Genomic DNA, 21675 nt, shown 5'->3' on the forward strand with positions numbered 1-21675 from the left:
CTAGCCTGGTCTCTAACTGGTCTCTGTTTTTCGGTCCACCCAGGGACAAGGACTACCACCTGAGAACGTACAAGTCGGTGGTGATGGCCAACAAGTTGATAGACTGGCTCATAGCACAGGTAAAACCTACATCTCACCTCCTTTCTTTTCCTGACCCCTGATCCCTAACCCTACATCTTTCCTCCTTTCTTTTCCTGACCCCTGATCCCTAACCCTACATCTTTCCTCCTTTCTTTTCCTGACCCCTGATCCCTAACCCTACATCTTTCCTCCTTTCTTTTCCTGACCCCTGATCCCTAACCCTACATCTTTCCTCCTTTCTTTTCCTGACCCCTGATCCCTAACCCTACATCTTTCCTCCTTTCTTTTCCTGACCCCTGATCCCTAACCCTACATCTCACCTCCTTTCTTTTCCTGACCCCTGATCCCTAACCCTACATCTTTCCTCCTTTCTCTCCCTAACCCCAACCCTCCTTCACATGTTATTCTGAATGGTCTCTATTGGCATGTACATGTATGTATATTTGGAACCCCCCCCCCCTCCCTCTGGAAAACATTGAAAGATGAAAGAGAGGAAGGAAGAAAGAAACAGAGGAAGAAAGGGAACAGGGAAGTGTGTGTTTTGTCAACAGGCCGGTCAGAGGTCGCAGACTGAGACAACAAACCACAAAACAGACCTCGGAGTCTTCTAGTGTGTATGTGTGCGGGTTGCCGTTCCACGGAGGAACTAGGGGAAGCCAGACGGAGGGGGAACATCATTGTGACTATATGACTGATCTCTATTGGCCCTGACATGGAGCTTTGAGCTTCACAGATTGATAGTCTCATACAGGATACTGACTGACGGGTAAATGAAATGCTTTACAATGGAACCAACTCAAGACTGGAACTATCCTGTGTGTGTGTGTGTGTGTGTGTGTGTGTGTGTGTGTGTGTGTGTGTTTGGAGAAATTAGTGTGTTGTGGCTTGTCTGCAAGCCTGTTGGACAGAAGAACAAAGGGACGGTGTGAGTGTGACACTTTGACCGTTCTTTAAACATTCTCTCCCTCTCTCCCCTCTCTCTCTCTCCACTCACTATCCCCCCCATTCTCTTGCTCTCTCTCTCTCCACTCACTATCCCACCATTCTCTCTCTCTCTCTCGCTCTCTCTCTCTCCACTCACTATCCCCCCATTCTCTCTCTCTCGCGCTCTCTCTCTCTCTCTCTCTCTCTCTCTCTCTCTCTCTCTCTCGCTCTCTCTCTCTCCACTCACTATCCCCCCATTCTCTCTCTCTTTCTCGCTCTCTCTCTTTCTAGGGGGACTGCAGGACGAGGGAGGAGTCGTTGATCTTGGGGAAGGAACTGTGTGACAACGGCTTCATGCACCACGGTACGAAAGACACAGACAGACGGGCAGACAGACAGACAGGCGGGCAGACAGACGGGCAGGCAGACAGACGGGCAGACAGACAGACTGGCAGACAGACAAACGGGCAGACAGACGGGCAAGCAGACAGACAGATTTCTTCACTTCATCAACATACACGTCATCTATGTAACACCACAATGTTTAGAACAAGGACTCTGAACCTTGGTCCTGGACGCACACACACACACACACACACACACACACACACACACACACACACACACACACACACACACACACACACTCTTAAATTTCGAGAGTGAGGGAGCCAGCTTGCAGAGTAAGATGGAGCTCAGAAAGGACTTGAGTCAACTGGTCTCCATGGCAACACAAGTTCTAAACCCAGACCCTCGACCTTGAAATAGTGAATATCCCCTCGAGAGACAGAACGACAGAAAACAAACCAGAGTTTCCTCAACATTTCCCCCTGTCTCTGGCGGGATCAGATATAATGTCAATCATTATAATGGTCACTTAACAGGCCAAATAACTTATCGGCACGAATGGTGAAATTACACAGAGACGGAGGGAGGCAGGGAGGAGAAATTAAAGAAAGTGAAGTTTGATGGTTTTAGTTGTTATGACTGTTACATACAATTTGGCTCAATATGAAGCCAAACTGAATTGTAGTTTGAAGCAGTTAGTTACATCATGAGGGTACTGAAGAAGAAAAACATGTGTGTGTGTGTCTGTGTGTGTGTGTGTGTGTGTGTGTGTGTGTGTGTACAGTTGAAGTCGGAAGTTTACATACACCTTAGCCAAATACATTTAAACTAAATTTTTCACAATTCCTGACATTTAATCCAAGTAAAATTTCCCTGTTTTAGGTCAGTTAGGATCACCACTTTATTTTAAGAATGTGAAATGTCAGAATAATAGTAGAGAGAATGATTTATTTACGCTGTTATTTCTTTCATCACATTCCCAGTGGGTCAGAGGTTTACATATACTCAATTAGTATTTGGTAGCATTGCCTTTAAATTGTTTAACTTGGGTCAAATGTTTCACAATAAGTTGGGTGAATTTTGGCCCATTCCTCCTGACAGAGCTGGTGTAACTGAGTTAGGTTTGTAGGCCTTCTTGCTCGCACACGCTTTTTCAGTTCTGCCCCCAAATGTTCTATGGGATTGAGGTCAGAGGCTTTGTGATGGCCACTCCAATACCTTGACTTTGTTGTCCTTAAGGCATTTTGCCACAACTTTGGAAGTATGCTTCGGGTCAATGTCCATTTGGAAGACCCAATTGCAACCAAACTTTAACTTCCTGACTGATGTCTTGAGATGTTGCTTCAATATATCCACATCATTTTCCTCTCTCAAGATGCCATCTATGTTGTGAAGTGCACCAGTCCCTCCTGCAGCAAAGCACCCCCACAACATAATGCTGCCACCCCCGTGCTTCACGGTTGGGATGGTGTTCTTCTGCTTGCAAGCCTCCCCATTTCTCCTCCAAACATAACAATGGTCATTATGGCCAAACAGTTATATTTTTGTTTCATCAGACCAGAGGACATTTCTCCAAAAAGTACGATCTTTGTCCCCATGTGCAGATGCAAACCATAGTCTGACTTTTTTATGGCGGTTCTGTGGCGGTGGCTTCTTCCTTGCTGAGCGGCCTTTCAGGTTATGTCGATATAGGACTTGTTTTACTGTGGATATAGATACTTTTGTACCTATTTCCTCCAGCATCTTCACAAGGTCCTTTGCTGTTGTTCTGGGTTTGATTTGCACTTTTCGCACCAAAGTATGTTCATCTCTAGGAGACCGAACATGTCTCCTTTCTGAGCGATATGACGGCTGCTTGGTCCCATGGTGTTAATACTTGCGTACTATTGTTTGTACAGATGAATGTGGTACCTTCAGGCGTTTGGATATTGCTCCCAAGGATGCACCATTGTCTACAATTGTTTTTCTGAGGTCTTGACTGATTTATTTTGATTTTCCCATGATGTCAAGCAAAGAGGCACTGAGTTTGAAGGTAGGTCTTGAAATACATCCACAGGTACACCTCCAATTGACTCAAATGATGTCAATTAGCCTAACAGAAGCTTCTAAAGCCATTACATAATTTTCTGGAATTTTCCAAGCTGTTTTAAGGCACAGTCAACTTAGTGTATGTAAACTTCAGACCCACTGGAATTGTGATACAGGGAATTATAAGTGAAATAATCTGTCTGTAAACAATTGGTTGAAAAATTACTTGTGTAATGCGCAAAGTAGACTTGCTAAAACTATAGTTTGTTAACAAGACATTTGTGGAGTGGTTTAAAAACCGAGTTTTAATGACCCCAACCTAAGTGTATGTAAACTTCAGACTTCAACTGTGTGTGTGTGTGTGTGTGTGTGTGTGTGTGTGTGTGTGTGTGTGTGTGTGTGTGTGTGTGTGTGTGTGTGTGTGTGTGTGTGTGTGTGTGTGTGTGTGTGTGTCTATGTATGTACAGTGCCTTGCGAAAGTATTCGGCCCCCTTGAACTTTGCGACCTTTTGCCACATTTCAGGCTTCAAACATAAAGATATAAAACTGTATTTTTTTGTGAAGAATCAACAACAAGTGGGACACAATCATGAAGTGCAATGACATTTATTGGATATTTAAAACTTTTTTAACAAATCAAAAACTGAAAAATTGGGCGTGCAAAATTATTCAGACCCCTTAAGTTAATACTTTGTAGCGCCACCTTTTGCTGCGATTACAGCTGTAAGTCACTTGGGGTATGTCTCTATCAGTTTTGCACATCAAGAGACTGACATTTTTTCCCATTCCTCCATGCAAAACAGCTCGAGCTCAGTGAGGTTGGATGGAGAGCATTTGTGAACAGCAGTTTTCAGTTCTTTCCACAGATTCTCGATTGGATTCAGGTCTGGACTTTGACTTGGCCATTCTAACACCTGGATATGTTTATTGTTGAACCATTCCATTGTAGATTTTGCTTTATGTTTTGGATCATTGTCTTGTTGGAAGACAAATCTCCGTCCCAGTCTCAGGTCTTTTGCAGACTCCATCAGGTTTTCTTCCAGAATGGTCCTGTATTTGGCTCCATCCATCTTCCCATCAATTTTAACCATCTTCCCTGTCCCTGCTGAAGAAAAGCAGGCCCAAACCATGATGCTGCCACCACCATGTTTGACAGTGGGGATGGTGTGTTCAGGGTGATGAGCTGTGTTGCTTTTACGCCAAACATAACGTTTTGCATTGTTGCCAAAAAGTTCAATTTTGGTTTCATCTGACCAGAGCACCTTCTTCCACATGTTTGGTGTGTCTCCCAGGTGGCTTGTGGCAAACTTTAAACAACACTTTTTATGGATATCTTTAAGAAATGGCTTTCTTCTTGCCACTCTTCCATAAAGGCCAGATTTGTGCAATATATGACTGATTGTTGTCCTATGGACAGAGTCTCCCACCTCAGCTGTAGATCTCTGCAGTTCATCCAGAGTGATCATGGGCCTCTTGGCTGCATCTCTGATCAGTCTTCTCCTTGTATGAGCTGAAAGTTTAGAGGGACGGCCAAGTCTTAGTAGATTTGCAGTGGTCTGATACTCCTTCCATTTCAATATTATCGCTTGCACAGTGCTCCTTGGGATGTTTAAAGCTTGGGAAATATTTTTGTATCCAAATCCGGCTTTAAACTTCTTCACAACAGTATCTCGGACCTGCCTGGTGTGTTCCTTGTTCTTCATGATGCTCTCTGCGCTTTTAACGGACCTCTGAGACTATCACAGTGCAGGTGCATTTATACGGAGACTTGATTACACACAGGTGGATTGTATTTATCATCATTAGTCATTTAGGTCAACATTGGATCATTCAGAGATCCTCACTGAACTTCTGGAGAGAGTTTGCTGCACTGAAAGTAAAGGGGCTGAATAATTTTGCACGCCCAATTTTTCAGTTTTTGATTTGTTAAAAAAGTTTGAAATATCCAATAAATGTCGTTCCACTTCATGATTGTGTCCCACTTGTTGTTGATTCTTCACAAAAAAATACAGTTTTATATCTTTATGTTTGAAGCCTGAAATGTGGCAAAAGGTCGCAAAGTTCAAGGGGGCCGAATACTTTCGCAAGGCACTGTATGTATGCATTCTTTGGCACAAGGAACCCTGCTCTTGAAAAAGCAGCCTGGCTGCCATAAACAACTGGTAACTATGACGACCGGTCGTTCACACCAAGACCAACAAACATTCTCACCACAGCCACGCTAACACACACACACACACACACACACACAATAATAGGAACAGCTGAGTAATGAAAGCCTTGTTTTTGCAGTGTCTCATTGTAAGTAAATAAATATAACTACTTTTACAAAGTGAGAGGAACAGAATCAACAGTGTTTTTATTTGTGTGAGTGCGAGCGCGCATCTGTGTGTGTAACAGAAACGACAGAATCTTTCTCCCAGCCTCGTTGACACGTTTATCTTTGATCCCCAAACAAAATATTCATTACCAATGGTACCCTGTCAATAGTAGTGCACAGTATAGGGGGGTAGGGTGCCATTTGGACCCCAGTGTTCAGAATCACCTAAAGGGGATCAAAGCAGACAATGGGTTTATGCCATCAATTATCACAGAAGAGATAGATAGAAGTAAGTCAACCGCAAGGTTCATTTCGTACAGTGGGGGTGTATCTTAAATTGCATCCCATTCCCTATACAGTGCACTACTTTTGACCAGAGGCCTATGGGCCCCCACATAGGGATTAGGTTGCCATTTAGGAGGCAGAGAGAGACGCCTTGGTAAGCTCGCTCTATTTTTGGGGACAGGCTTGAAGTAATTGTGTCTAACCTTTTCATTCCATCGTTCTTTTTCTTCCCTTCTCCAGTGTTGGAAAAGAGTGAGTTCAAAGACGAGCCTCTGCTGTTCCGTTTCTTTGCGGATGAGGAGATGGAGGGATCAAACACTAAACACAAGCAAGCCATGAAGCACGACCTGAAGATAGCTGAGAATGTCATCGCCAAGTCGCTGTTGGTGAGCGATGCCTCTTGCTCTACGCGTACACTCAGGGGAAAAAAGAAACACACACACACAATCTTATTACCCACAGCTGAAAACTCCCACACTTATAGGTTCTCCAGTAATGATTTAAATATGGTCCTCGTTCAGCCATACAACTAATTGACAGGACATATTGGACTCTCCTCTATGCCAAGACATTTTCAGATTCTGATTCTGAATGGACTCTCCCTCTCTCCTAACTAATGTCATGTTTTTGGTCAATGGAGAGACACTACGCCTCTAAAACACACACACACACACACACACACACACACACACACACACACACACACACACACACACACACACACACACACACACACACACACACAGTAAATCTGTGAGCAAACCATAAAAAGAGTACATAACAAGTCATTTCGACTCAGCAGAAAACAGAAGGTTACGGACCACATTTGCTGCAAAACGTGATTTAACACCCCAGTAAGCAAGTCCTTCTGGAGGGCTGATTAAATACCTGAGTCACTATCTGTGGGTCACAGTATCTGTGTGTGTGGTAGTGGAAGTGTGTGTGCACGCGTGTGTGTTCTGTAAGACTGTGTGTATGTGTGCATGCATAATCCTGTGTGTGTGTGTGTTCTGTGTACGTGTTTTCCAAGACTGCCACACTTGGCTAATTTGTGTGCCTCATCATGTGGAGTGTGTGTGTGTTTGTGTTTCACCCACTCACAGGGAATGTGTTGTTTCAGATAAGACCCAGTGAAGGAGGTTATGGTTTCAGCCTGGAGGACAGAAACAGAGTACCCATCATCAAGTCAGTGGAGAAGGGCTCGCATGCGGAGGTGAGGGTCACACACACACACACACACACACACACACACACACACACACACACACACACACACACACACACACACACACACACACACACACTCCCAACTCACATGCAAAGCTAATCCCTATCTCTCCGCCCACGTGACTGTTGCCAACACTCCCCCCTGTGGTTTACGTGCCTGTTTACATGCCCTGCCGGTTAACCTCTACCTCTGATACACACAGTTATATTTTTACATTGCCATTTTACTCATTTAGCAGACGCTCATATCCAGAGTGACTTACAGTAAGTAAGTACATACATGTTTCATACTTTCTCTCCTGTTCAGCCCCGAGGGTGTCTCTGATCTGGCCACGCTGAGCAGGCAACAGAACACGGAGTGTAACTTGTCAATGTCTGTTTCCACGGTGGTACATTTGAAACGTAATGCTATCGTTCAGCTCTGGTTAGTCTGTGGGCCTCAGCAGTCTGAGTAAGGCGTTTGATCATTTGTCTGAACACACACACACACACACACACACACACTCCTCTGATCATTATTCTGAAGGGTAGAAACCTCTGTGACGGTTTGCGCTGAGTTTGAACCGGATCTGTGGTAACTGACGCTGCGGTCTGGCGCTGAAATAGACCACGTCAACACGTCAGCACATATTTGAGGTCTCCTTTTGTGTTCAGCGCCTTTGATCGTCTAGAGGACAAGGCTGGGACGAGGTTTCAGGGGAAACTCACGGGATCGATCCCAGTCTCAGCCCTAATTTCCACCAGCCTTGAAGGTGGCAGGTCAGTGGACGGGGGCCTGGCTGGCACGCTTGGTTCCCTTAACTGTGTTTTTTATGCCTGTCGATAGTGACGTGAACAAATGTTCAGTGAAACCACAAGGATAATGTCTGTGTGAGGGTGTGTGTGTGTGTGTGTGTGTGTCCATAGTAGTTGTGTCATAAGCCTTGTTTCTTCTCTCTGTGTAGATGGCAGGTCTAGAGGTCGGGAGGAAGGTGTTTTGTATAAATGGAGACCTGGTGTTCCTGAGGCCCTTCCCGGAGATGGAGGCTTTCCTCAAACACTGTTTCACCAGCAAGGGACCTCTCAGAGTGCTGGTTAGCACCAAGCCTAGAGAGTAAGTTGTGTGTGTGTGTGTGTGTGTGTGTAAAAACACACCTAAAACCATGTTTCCTCCTTCCTCAGGACAGTGAAGATCCCAGACTCAGCAGACGGACTGGGGTTCCAGATCAGGGGCTTTGGCCCTTCTGTGGTGCACGCTGTTGGCAGAGGTAAGACACACACTGTATCCCCTCGCTGCCCATCTGTGACACCAGAAAATGGCATCTCTCTCCCTGTTTCCTCTGCTGAGCGTGGCACAGCTGGGAGGCAGCTGGCTGCAGGGTTCAGCCCTGGCCTGCCTGACTCGCTGTGTGTGTGTGTTAGTCTCAAAGTCGTTGCTGTTCCCTCTACTCTTCAAGGTCGTCGGATCAATTTACATACAATACAAGTCAAATACAATATGTGTTGCTCTGGAACGTTTCTGATATCTGAACCAGATCCTATTCAACACTAGTCAACACTTTCTGTGTTTTTCCTTTGTGTGTTTGGGAACTCATCAGGTCCTCCCCAGCTCCCCCCCCCCCCCCCCCCCCCCCCCCCCCCCCCCCCTCCTCCCCAGCCTCTTAAAAGCGGTGCTATCAGTGCCGGCGGGAGATAGGAGGCCAATCGAAAAACAATCCTGTCCTGTCTCGCCGTTCTCAGGGGAATCGATGCTTGTTTTCTTCCTAAAGCAAAACTATTGTCCAATCTAAACCAGCTAGTCTGAAGGCTCTTTGAAAACATGCTGTGTTATTGTTGAGTTATTTTCTCAGGGCATAGCCACTCTCCCTGCGGTGTGTGTGTGTGTGTGTGTGGCTGTAGTATTTCTTCAGGGCATAGCCCCCTTCTCCTTTTCCTCTGACAGTTGTTGGACATGTTTTGTGATGTAATATTCACTGGCCCAGCCTGTTGAAATCTGTTCAAACCTCAGAGTAACGAGGGCTGGAATGGGTGTCAGAGCAGCCAAAGCACTGGCCCGCCTGAGCCAGTTTCGGTTGGGCCATTATCTTTCAAAACAATGCATTCGGAACGAAATTGCACTCGCACCAGAGAGCGAGACCATCTCTCTAAACAAACATTCTGAGCTGTGTGAGAGTCATCATCACGAAGAGATCCGTGGTATGATGCTCTGTAAGGGATGTACTATTCCAGCTTCTCTACACACACACACACACACACACACACAGTAAGAGCAGCTCATCCCCTCTTCTCGTTTGGGACTCACAATAGGACAGGCCTTAATCATCTCTACTGCTATTGAGGAGGCAAGGACACAGAGCAATGCCAGGCAGGCAGGCAGGCAGACAGACAGGCAGGCAGACAGACAGACAGACAGGCAGACAGGCAGGCAGGCAGACAGACAGGCAGACAGGCAGGCAGACAGGCAGACAGACAGGCAGACAGACAGGCAGACAGGCAGGCAGGCAGGCAGGCAGGCAGGCAGGCAGGCAGGCAGGCACGAACACACACAACCAATCGGCTTTGCCTTTGCACGTTATCTTCATCTATATATGGTAGGAAGAAAGTGTTTTGTAGCCATCTGCTTTAGACTGCGGAGGTATGTGTACCGTTTCCTCTGGCACGGAACGTATCTGCCTTGGTCATGTAGGATTCTCAGTGGTGGAACTAGTACTCAGTTGTCATACTTGAGTAAAAGTAAAGCTACCGAGAAAATGACTGGAGACAAAAGTGAAAGTCACCCAGTAAAATATGACCTGAGTGCAAGTCTAAAAGCATTTGGTTTTAAAAATACTCAAGTATCAAAAGTAACAGTATACTGTAAATCATTTCAAATGATTTGTATTAAGCAAGCCATATTAAGCACAATTGTATTTTTTTTTTTATTGACAGATAGCCAGGGGCCACACTCCAACACTCAGACATCATTTACAGATAGCCAGGGGCACACTCCAACACTCAGACATCATTTACAGATAGCCAGGGGCCACACTCCAACACTCAGACATCATTTACAGATAGCCAGGGGCCACACTCCAACACTCAGACATCATTTACAGATAGCCTGGGGCCACACTCCAACACTCAGACATCCTTTACAGATAGCCAGGGGAACACTCCAACACTCAGACATCATTTACAGATAGCCTGGGGCCACACTCCAACACTCAGACATCCTTTACAGATAGCCTGGGGCCACACTCCAACACTCAGACATCATTTACAGATAGCCAGGGGCCACACTCCAACACTCAGACATCATTTACAGATAGCCTGGGGCCACACTCCAACACTCAGACATCATTTACAGATAGCCAGGGGCCACACTCCAACACTCAGACATCATTTACAGATAGCCTGGGGCCACACTCCAACACTCAGACATCATTTACAGATAGCCTGGGGCCACACTCCAACACTCAGACATCATTTACAGATAGCCTGGGGCCACACTCCAACACTCAGACATCATTTACAGATAGCCAGGGGCCACACTCCAACACTCAGACATCATTTACAGATAGCCAGGGGCCACACTCCAACACTCAGACATCATTTACAGATAGCCAGGGGCCACACTCCAACACTCAGACATCATTTACAGATAGCCTGGGGCCACACTCCAACACTCAGACATCATTTACAGATAGCCAGGGGCCACACTCCAACACTCAGACATCATTTACAGATAGCCTGGGGCCACACTCCAACACTCAGACATCATTTACAGATAGCCAGGGGCCACACTCCAACACTCAGACATCATTTACAGATAGCCAGGGGCCACACTCCAACACTCAGACATCATTTACAGATAGCCTGGGGCCACACTCCAACACTCAGACATCATTTACAGATAGCCTGGGGCCACACTCCAACACTCAGACATCATTTACAGATAGCCTGGGGCCACACTCCAACACTCAGACATCATTTACAGATAGCCTGGGGCCACACTCCAACACTCAGACATCATTTACAGATAGCCTGGGGCCACACTCCAACACTCAGACATCATTTACAGATAGCCTGGGGCCACACTCCAACACTCAGACATCATTTACAGATAGCCAGGGGCACACTCCAACACTCAGACATCATTTACAGATAGCCAGGGGCACACTCCAACACTCAGACATCATTTACAGATAGCCTGGGGCCACACTCCAACACTCAGACATCATTTACAGATAGCCAGGGGCCACACTCCAACACTCAGACATCATTTACAGATAGCCTGGGGCCACACTCCAACACTCAGACATCATTTACAGATAGCCTGGGGCCACACTCCAACACTCAGACATCATTTACAGATAGCCTGGGGCCACACTCCAACACTCAGACATCATTTACAGATAGCCAGGGCCACACTCCAACACTCAGACATCATTTACAGATAGCCTGGGGCCACACTCCAACACTCAGACATCATTTACAGATAGCCTGGGGCCACACTCCAACACTCAGACATCATTTACAGATAGCCAGGGGCCACACTCCAACACTCAGACATCATTTACAGATAGCCTGGGGCCACACTCCAACACTCAGACATCATTTACAGATAGCCAGGGGCCACACTCCAACACTCAGACATCATTTACAAACAAAGCATGTGTGTTTAGTGAGTCTGACAGATCAGAGGCCGTAGGGATGACCAGGGATGCTCTCTTGATAAGTGTGTGAATTGGACCAATTTCCTGTCAAAATGTAACGAGTACTTTAAGGTGACAGGGAAAATGTATGGAGTAAAAAGTACATACTTTAGGAGTGTACTAAAGTAGAAATAGTAAGTTGAAGATACCCACCATAAGAATACTTGAGTAGTACTTTAAAGTATTTTTTACTTTAAGTACTTTGCGCCACTGATGATTCTCTTTCGGCTGTTACTACATTGCTTTAGGGGACTTGGCGTCTTCAGGAGTCAGGCAAGTTAACAGCTAAAGCACAGACTAAGCACTTCTTCCCTCCTGCCTTCAGAAACCCAATTCCCGTAAAAAAAAAGATATTACGACTCGGTGGTATGTTGTGTGTGTTTGAGAGATTATCAAAACAAACAGGGAATATTTTGTCTGCCACGCACTTCCTCCCTGATAGCTGTAAACCTTGAAGTCTGAATCACATCTCTGAGACGACAGAAATAGAGGGAGGGGTCCACACTCTACCTCAGATAAACAATCTTCCTGTTCTCTCTCTCGCTCAATTCAGTTTCAATTCAAGGAGCTTTATTGGCATGTATGTTAACATTGCCAAAGCAAGTGAAGTAGAGAATAAACAAGAATGAAATAAACAATACAAATGAACAGTAAACATTACACTCACAGAAGTTCCAAAAGAATAAAGACATTTCAAATGTCATATTATGTGTATATATTCTCTCTCTCTCTCTCTCTCTCTCTCTCTCTCTCTCTCTTCCCTTTCTGTTAGAGCTGGCAAAACAACTTTTATAGCAACTAAAAATAGCTTTTTATCCTAATAATGCTGTGTACTGGGGAGACTGAGTAAACCTTGCTCTCTGGGCTCTGCTGTTTGTCTGTCTGATTGTGTCTAGTGCCACCTGGGTTTGACAGACCAGGCCTGTTTAGTGCCACTGATGTACGGCTTGTGCTGCAGACCATCTCATCAACGTGTGCTAGTAGTGGGACCCAGTCTGTCTGTTGTTTTAATTCCCTGTTTCTGCAGGCCATGTCTCACACATATACATCTCTGTCACTCTCTCTCCTCTGTCTCTGTGTATCTCTCTCTGTCTCTCTCTCTCTCTCTCTCTCTCTATCTCTCTCTGTCTCTCTCTCTCTCTCTCTCTCTCTCTCTCTCTCTCTATCTCTCTCTGTCTCTCTCTCTCTATCTCTCTCTGTCTCTCTCTCTCTCCCTCTCTCTCTCTCTCTCTCTCTCTCTCTCTCTCTGTGTCTCTCTCTCTCTCTATGTGTGTCTCTCTGTGTCTTTCTCTCTCTCTCTCTCTCTCTGTGTCTCTCTATCTCTCTCTGTGTCTCTCTCTCTGTCTCTCTATGTCTCTATGTGTCTCTCTCTCTGTGTCTCTCTCTTTCTCTCTCTCTGTGTCTTTCTCTCTGTGTGTCTCTCTCTCTCTGTCTCTGTCTCTCTCTCTCTCTCTGTGTCTCTCTCTCTGTGTCTCTCTCTGTGTGTCTCTCTCTCTGTCTCTCTCTCTCTCTCTGTGTCTCTCTCTCTCTCTGTGTCTCTCTCTCTCTCTCTCTGTGTGTCTCTCTCTCTGTGTATCTCTCTGTGTCTCTCTCTCTCTCTCTCTCTCTCTCTCTGTGCGTCTCTCTCTCTATGTGCGTCTCTCTCTCTATGTGTGTCTCTCTGTGTGTCTCTCTCTGTGTGTCTCTCTCTGTGTGTCTCTGTGTGTGTGTGTCTCTCTGTGTATGTCTCTCTCTCTTTTTTTGGGGGGGGGGCATCCCCCCAAAACTATTTTTACAGCTTTTTCTTTTCTTGTTACATGTACATGTTACATACGTGACACTTTTATATTTGTTTTTACAGTAGTTACATAGCTATAATAAAGTCATTGGATATTTTTGGGGGAATATATATACATTATGTTTTCAGTCATAACTATTATACAACTATTAAACCCACCCCTCAGCAACTCTCTGTCCATCCCACCTATCTCCATAACCCACCCCTCAGCAACTCTCAGTCCATCCCACCTATCTCCATAACCCACCCCTCAGCAACTCTCAGTCCATCCCACCTATCTCCATAACCCACCCCTCAGCAACTCTCAGTCCATCCCACCTATCTCCATAACCCACCCCTCAGCAACTCTCTGTCCATCCCACCTATCTCCATAACCCACCCCTCAGCAACTCTCTGTCCATCCCACCTATCTCCATAACCCACCCCTCAGCAACTCTCAGTCCATCCCACCTATCTCCGTAACCCACCCCTCAGCAACTCTCAGTCCATCCCACCTATCTCCGTAACCCACCCCTCAGCAACTCTCTGTCCATCCCACCTATCTCCATAACCCACCCCTCAGCAACTCTGTCCATCCCACCTATCTCCATAACCCACCCCTCAGCAACTCTCAGTCCATCCCACCTATCTCCATAACCCACCCCTCATCTACTCTCTGTCCATCCCACCTATCTCCATAACCCACCCCTCAGCAACTCTCAGTCCATCCCACCTATCTCCATAACCCACCCCTCAGCAACTCTCAGTCCATCCCACCTATCTCCGTAACCCACCCCTCAGCTACTCAGTCCATCCCACCTATCTCCATAACCCACCCCTCAGCTACTCTCTGTCCATCCCACCTATCTCCGTAACCCACCCCTCATCTACTCTCTGTCCATCCCACCTATCTCCGTAACCCACCCCTCATCTACTCTCTGTCCATCCCACCTATCTCCATAACCCACCCCTCAGCTACTCAGTCCATCCCACCTATCTCCGTAACCCACCCCTCAGCTACTCAGTCCATCCCACCTATCTCCATAACCCACCCCTCAGCAACTCTGTCCATCCCACCTATCTCCGTAACCCACCCCTCATCTACTCTCTGTCCATCCCACCTATCTCCATAACCCACCCCTCAGCTACTCTGTCCATCCCACCTATCTCCGTAACCCACCCCTCAGCTACTCTCTGTCCATCCCACCTATCTCTGTAAACTGCCCCTCGGGCCCTTCCATCATCTAGGAAGTGGTCTTGTTTCTTCCTCCCCTTGGTTGTCACTGGTTAGTACAGCCACAAAGTCAAAATTGGCTATATCGGAAAAAGTCATGAAAACACAAACAAGCTTTTTGATCTTAAATTAAGATTAGGATTAGGCAATAAGGTTATCAATGTGGTTAGGGTTAAAGGGTTACTTACCCGGAGTCATTAACTTGTGGATACCATTTTTATGCCTCTATGTGTAGTTTAAAGGGAGTTGATAACTAGCATTAGCGCAATGACTGGAAGTCTAGGTTTAAAATCTGATTTAAAGAAGAGAACTTGTGACGACCTCATCTATGTGTGGATACTTTAACCTTTGACCCTTCTCTTCTCTCCTTTGTGTAGGCACGGTGGCAGCCATCGCAGGGCTCCACCCTGGCCAGTGTATCATCAAGGTGAACAACATAAACGTCAGTAAGGAGAGCCACGCCAGCGTCATCGCACACGTTACTGCCTGTAGGAAATACAGAAGACCCACACAGGTAATACGGAGAGGAGAGTTCTAGAACACCAGTCCCCCCCCCACCCGGTCTCTCCCCCCTACCCCCCACCCAGTGTCTTATCCCAACCCAGTGTCTCCCACAACAGCCCCACAGTGAGCAGTGAGCCAGGGGTCAGTCCTGCTCTCTTCTACAGGAGCCAATACTAGTATTATTCCTGCTTAATGACCCAGCTCTCCCAGTCTCTCTCCCCACACACAGAGAGGGAGAAGGGGAGGCCGAGGAGGGGAGTAGAGAGTCAGGCTGGATGGGGGGAGAAAGAGCTTGGAGAGTGTTGGGAAGTAGCCAGCCTACACTAGTCTCCTCTGTAGGAGAATGTTTAGGGAGAGATGGAGGAGAAGAACAGAGGGGGGAGAGATGGAGGAGAAGAACAGAGGGGGGAGATGGAGGAGAAGAACAGAGGGGGGGAGATGGAGGAGAAGAACAGAGGGGGGAGATGGAGGAGAAGAACAGAGGGGGGAGATGGAGGAGAAGAACAGAGGGGGAGAAATGGAGAAGAACAGAGGGGGAGAAATGGAGGAGAAGAACAGAGGGGGGAGAGATGGAGGAGAAGAACAGAGGGGGGAGAGATGGAGTAGAAGAACAGAGGGGGAGAGATGGAGGAGAAGAACAGGGGGAGAGATGGAGGAGAAGAACAGAGGGGGGAGAGATGGAGGAGAAGAACAGGGGGAGAGATGGAGGAGAAGAACAGGGGGAGAGATGGAGGAGAAGAACAGAGGGGGGAGAGATGGAGGAGAAGAACAGAGGGGGAGGAGAAGAACAGAGGGGGAGAGATGGAGAATAACAGAGGGGGGAGAGATGGAGAAGAACAGAGGGGGGAGAGATGGAGGAGAAGAACAGAGGGGGGAGAGATGGAGGAGAAGAACAAAGGGGGGAGAGATGGAGGAGAAGAACAGAGGGGGAGGAGAAGAACAGAGGGGGAGAGATGGAGGAGAAGAACAGAGGGGGAGAGGTGGAGGAGAAGAACAGAGGGGGAGGAGAAGAACAGAGGGGGAGAGATGGAGGAGAAGAACAGAGGGGGAGGAGAAGAACAGAGGGGGAGAGATGGAGGAGAAGAACAGGGGGAGAGATGGAGGAGAAGAACAGGGGGAGAGATGGAGCAGAAGAACAGAGGGGGAGGAGAAGAACAGAGGGGGAGAGATGGAGGAGAAGAACAGAGTGGGGAGAGATGGAGGAGAGGAACAGAGGGGGGAGAGATGGAGGAGAGGAACAGAGGGGGGAGAGATGGAGGAGAAGAACAGAGATGGAGGAGAAGAACAGAGGGGGAGAGATGGAGGAGAAGAACAGAGGGGGAGAGATGAGCCAGCCTTGGAATTGGTGGTTTAATGAAGATCTACATGGTTCCAACACTACTGAGATTCTGGTTTACATCAGACCAGGGCACAGGGAAATGCCCTAACGGGGAGGTGGGGGTGGGGCCTGTGTGTGTGTGTCTATGGGTTGTACCCTAGCAGACCACAGCGCAGTGGGCGATCACAGCACGTTGTCCTGGCAGGGAGCTGGCCGTGGGTTGGGTTGTGGAGGGGACACACACACACGCCCTTTTGTCTGCCTGTGGCACGGAACAGTGGTTTGATGAGATTGGCATGGGGTTGTGTTTGTGCTGCAGTGTGTTTGTGAAGCCTTGTCAGTTTGCTCTGACAGGCCAACCGTGACATCATAGACCAGAGCTGTTGCAGCTATTTCACATGCAATGTTAACCCCTCTTTAACTGGTCCCAACCACACAGCAGGACCACTGTACCAACTGACTGGTTAACCCCTCTTTAACTGGTCCCAACCACACAGCAGGACCACTGTACCAACTGGCTGGTTAACCCCTCTTTAACTGGTCCCAACCACACAGCAGGACCACTGTACCAACTGACTGGTTAACCCCTCTTTAACTGGTCCCAACCACACAGCAGGACCACTGTACCAACTGACTGGTTAACCCCTCTTTAACTGGTCCCAACCACACAGCAGGACCACTGTACCAACTGGCTGGTTAACCCCTCTTTAACTGGTCCCAACCACACAGCAGGACCACTGTACAAACTGACTGGTTAACCCCTCTTTAACTGGTCCCAACCACACAGCAGGACCACTGTACCAACTGACTGGTTAACCCCTCTTTAACTGGTCCCAACCACACAGCAGGACCACTGTACCAACTGACTGGTTAACCCCTCTTTAACTGGTCCCAACCACACAGCAGGACCACTGTACCAACTGGCTGGTTAACCCCTCTTTAACTGGTCCCAACCACACAGCAGGACCACTGTACCAACTGACTGGTTAACCCCTCTTTAACTGGTCCCAACCACACAGCAGGACCACTGTACCAACTGACTGGTTAACCCCTCTTTAACTGGTCCCAACCACACAGCAGGACCACTGTACCAACTGACTGGTTAACCCCTCTTTAACTGGTCCCAACCACACAGCAGGACCACTGTACCAACTGGCTGTTTTGGAAGGTGTGCATTGAAAATGAAAAGGCAGGTTTGTATAATGTAACAGGTGTTTTGTGGTGTTCTCCGTACAGCAGGACAGTATACAGTGGGTGTATAACAACAGTGAGAGTTCCCAGGAGGACCAGGGGAAGAACCAGAAACAAACTGCTGAGGAGAACGGGGATGGCTTCCAGTGTAAAGTAGAGGGTAAGATAAACATGCACACACACACACACACACACACGTAGGGAGAGAGAGAGAGGTGGAGGGAGAGATAGAGAGATAGACGGAGGTTGGTTTAGAGACCTAGGGAGAGAGAGAGAGGTGGAAGGAGGGAGAGAGAGAGAGGTGGAGGGAGGGAGAGAGAGAGAGGTGGAGGGAGGGATAGAGCGGGAGGGGTGGAGGGATATAGAGGTGGAGGGATATAGGGGTGGAGAGGTGGAGGGATATAGAGGTGGAGAGGTGGAGGGATATAGAGGTGGAGGGATATAGAGGTGGAGGGATATAGAGGTGGAGGGATATAGAGGAGGAGGGATATAGAGGAGGAGGGATATAGAGGAGGAGGGATATAGAGGAGGAGGGATATAGAGGAGGAGGGATATAGAGGTGGAGGGATATAGAGGGATATAGAGGTGGAGGGATATAGAGGTGGAGGGATATAGAGGTGGAGGGGTGGAGAGGTGGAGGGATATAGAGGTGGAGGGATATAGAGGGATATAGAGGTGGAGGGATATAGAGGTGGAGGGATATAGAGGTGGAGGGATATAGAGGGATATAGAGGTGGAGGGATATAGAGGTGGAGGGATATAGAGGTGGAGGGGTGGAGAGGTGGAGGGATTTAGAGGTGGAGGGATATAGAGGGATATAGAGGTGGAGGGATATAGAGGTGGAGGGGTGGAGAGGTGGAGGGATATAGAGGTGGAGGGATATAGAGGTGGAGGGATATAGAGGTGGAGGGGTGGAGAGGTGGAGGGATATAGAGGTGGAGGGATATAGAGGTGGAGGGAGGGAGGGGTGGAGAGGTGGAGGGATATAGAGAGAGATGGAGGGTTGAGTCTAGAGGGAGGGAGAGGTGGAGAGCGGGAGGGGTGGAGGGAGGGAGGGAGGGAGGTAGAGGAGAGGTGGGAGCCATAGGGAAATGTTCTTCCTACAAAATGACCTCTAGATAGTTTGGTATTTCTGGAGGGAACCGGAAGAGTTGCTCTCCTCTGCTTATTAGTTAGTTCAGAACAGCCCGACTATCAGCCGGACTATCAGCCCGACTATGTGCTGCTGAGATAAGGAGCCTCTTTCTCCCCTTATCACGGAACATTAGACATCATTAGTGTCTCATCCCTGGTGTGTATTTGTGTGCCTTACAATGTTGTGTAAAAATTGTGTGTTCCACCCCTGCTATTTGCGCGTCTCACCTGTGCCATGTAGTACACGCCCAGTATGTGTGTGTATCGCACCTCAAGTGTATGTATGTATGTATGTATGCATGTATGTATGTATGTATGTATGTATGTATGTATGTATGTATGTATGTATGTAATGTATGTATGTATGTATGCATGTATGTATGTATGTATGTATGTATGTATGTATGTAATGTATGTATGTATGTATGTATGTATGTATGTATGCATGTATGTATGTATGTATGTATGTATGTATGCATGTATGTATGTATGCATGTATGTATGTATGTATGTATGTATGCATGTATGTATGTATGTATGTATGTATGTATGTATGTATGTATGTATGTATGTAATGTATGTATGTATGTATGTATGTATGTATGTATGTATGTATGTATGTATGTATGTATGTATGCATGTATGTATGTATGTATGTATGTATGCATGTATGTATGTATGTATGTAATGTATGTGTGTGCTCCTCTCTCACCCCTTGTGTGTGTTCCCCCTCTCAGAGGTGATGGATAAGTTCAACACCATCGCTATCATTGACGGTAAGAAGGACCACGTGAGTCTGACCGTAGACAACGTTCATCTGGAGTATGGAGTGGTGTACGACTACGACAGCACCGCCGGGATCAAGTGTAGAGTCCTGGAGAAGATGGTGGAGCCAAAAGGATTCTTCAGCCTCACAGCCAAGGTAGGACGGGGCCACTGAGGCCAACAAATAATGTACAGGACTGTTTAAGAGTTGCAGACAACTTTGAGAGTCCAGGCTTTCATTTGAACCCAGCACGTACACAATGGTGCAGTTGAATCAGGTGTGGAGTTGGACCAGAAGCTTGTCTTCTGAACACCAGGTTTTGTATTCTCAGATATTTGAAGCTGGTGTACAAAACCGAAAGTAAAAGCCGCAAAAACGAAACTTAAGAACAGGAAGCATAGAAAGAGCGTACATAGAACAGATCTACCGCCGCTTAGACTTGCTAGCAATGAGTGACAGATCTATAACTCACATTTCTATGTGAAATTGGTCGTGATCTATTCTGCTTGCGCGCACCTGATAGACATTTGTTGGTCGGAGGGCATCTCCGAAGTCACTGGTTGAGCGTGTATTAATCCTGCTGTAGAATTCATTGCGGCAAACAAAGTTATTGTGCTAGGGTAGGAACCAATGTGTTGGTCAGTGTTTCCTATGGGACCCTGTAAGTTTTGGCCTATTCCTCTCTGATTTAGAAGATACTGCTGCACAGACAACATGCTGGTGTAAGCGGGAAGGGATGACTCAAGTAGAGCTGTATAAACTGTGAAAATGGACGTTACACACGGCATACTACATTTAACAAACCAAACATTCAAATACCGTTATAGAAGGTAAAGTAACAACCCGAACCGGTCCGTGCATCAATACCGGTATTTGGGGCGGCAGGCAGCCTAGTGGTTAGAGCGTTGGGCCAGGAACCGAAAGGTTGCTAGATCAAATCCCCGAGCTGACAAGGTACAAATCTATTGTTCTGCCCCTGAACAAGGCACTGTTCCAAGGCCGTCATTGAAAATAAGAATTAGTTCTTTAACTGACTTGCCTAGTTTAATAAAGGTTAAATAAATACGTCAAATACGATTTATCTCCCAGCTCTAACGTCAAGACACTTTCCTAATGTGGAAGACGACCTCCCTGCAAAATATCTGCACACTGTGACAACACTTCAACGAGTTATCAACAAAAGTTGTTTTGAGCGAGGAAAAGTTTTTTTGTAAATAATCTGATCTGGAAGTGTTTTTCAGTTGTAGAGTTCCAAACATATGTTATTTTCTTAACCCATCTAGTGAATCGTGACAGCATATGTTTCATGCAAGCTAGTCTTGGATGCTAGCCAGGGAGAAGTTACATGAGATAGGACTAAGCAGGAATAATCATTGAAAATTGTGAGTAACCATCTACATTCCCATTAAAGTAAGATGAGGAAAGTATTGTTAATATAGCTAAACTATTATGCATAGCCTTGTTTATTGAATTGACACAAATATGAAATGATGGCTGATGGTACATTTCTTGAAAGTAACAAGCACTTCTCACCGGCCTCTACTATCTCACCAGCCACTACTATCTCACCAGCCACTACTTTCTCACCAGCCACTACTATCTCACCGGCCACTACTATCTCACCGGCCTCTACTATCTCACCGGCCACTACTATCTCACCGGCCTCTACTATCTCACCGGCCACTACTATCTCACCACCCACTACTTTCTCACCAGCCACTACTATCTCACCGGCCACTACTATCTCACCGGCCTCTACTATCTCACCAGCCACTACTATCTCACCAGCCACTACTATCTCACCGGCCACTACTATCTCACCGGCCACTACTATCTCACCGGCCACTACTATCTCACCGGCCACTACTTTCTCACCGGCCACTACT

At 46.9% G+C, this 21675-nt stretch overlaps 1 protein-coding gene across 2 annotated transcripts in view; it reads left to right on the forward strand.

The window, feature by feature from the left end:
* prex2 (phosphatidylinositol-3,4,5-trisphosphate-dependent Rac exchange factor 2) overlaps window positions 1-21675 on the forward strand; it is a 200733-nt gene that overhangs the window by 80283 nt on the left and 98775 nt on the right. The window contains exons 14-22 of one of the 2 annotated variants that reach the window (XM_036944101.1): window positions 44-119; window positions 1297-1369; window positions 6227-6372; window positions 7107-7199; window positions 8158-8306; window positions 8375-8460; window positions 15254-15390; window positions 17938-18049; window positions 19761-19945. In XM_036944101.1, coding sequence (XP_036799996.1) covers window positions 44-119; window positions 1297-1369; window positions 6227-6372; window positions 7107-7199; window positions 8158-8306; window positions 8375-8460; window positions 15254-15390; window positions 17938-18049; window positions 19761-19945 — 1057 coding nt within the window. Of the gene's footprint in view, window positions 1-43; window positions 120-1296; window positions 1370-6226; window positions 6373-7106; window positions 7200-8157; window positions 8307-8374; window positions 8461-15253; window positions 15391-17934; window positions 18050-19760; window positions 19946-21675 lie in introns of both variants that reach the window. The other variant, XM_036944100.1, reaches the window with a different exon arrangement.

Source organism: Oncorhynchus mykiss, chromosome 15 (genome assembly GCF_013265735.2).
Source record: "Oncorhynchus mykiss isolate Arlee chromosome 15, USDA_OmykA_1.1, whole genome shotgun sequence".
NCBI lineage: Eukaryota > Metazoa > Chordata > Actinopteri > Salmoniformes > Salmonidae > Oncorhynchus > Oncorhynchus mykiss.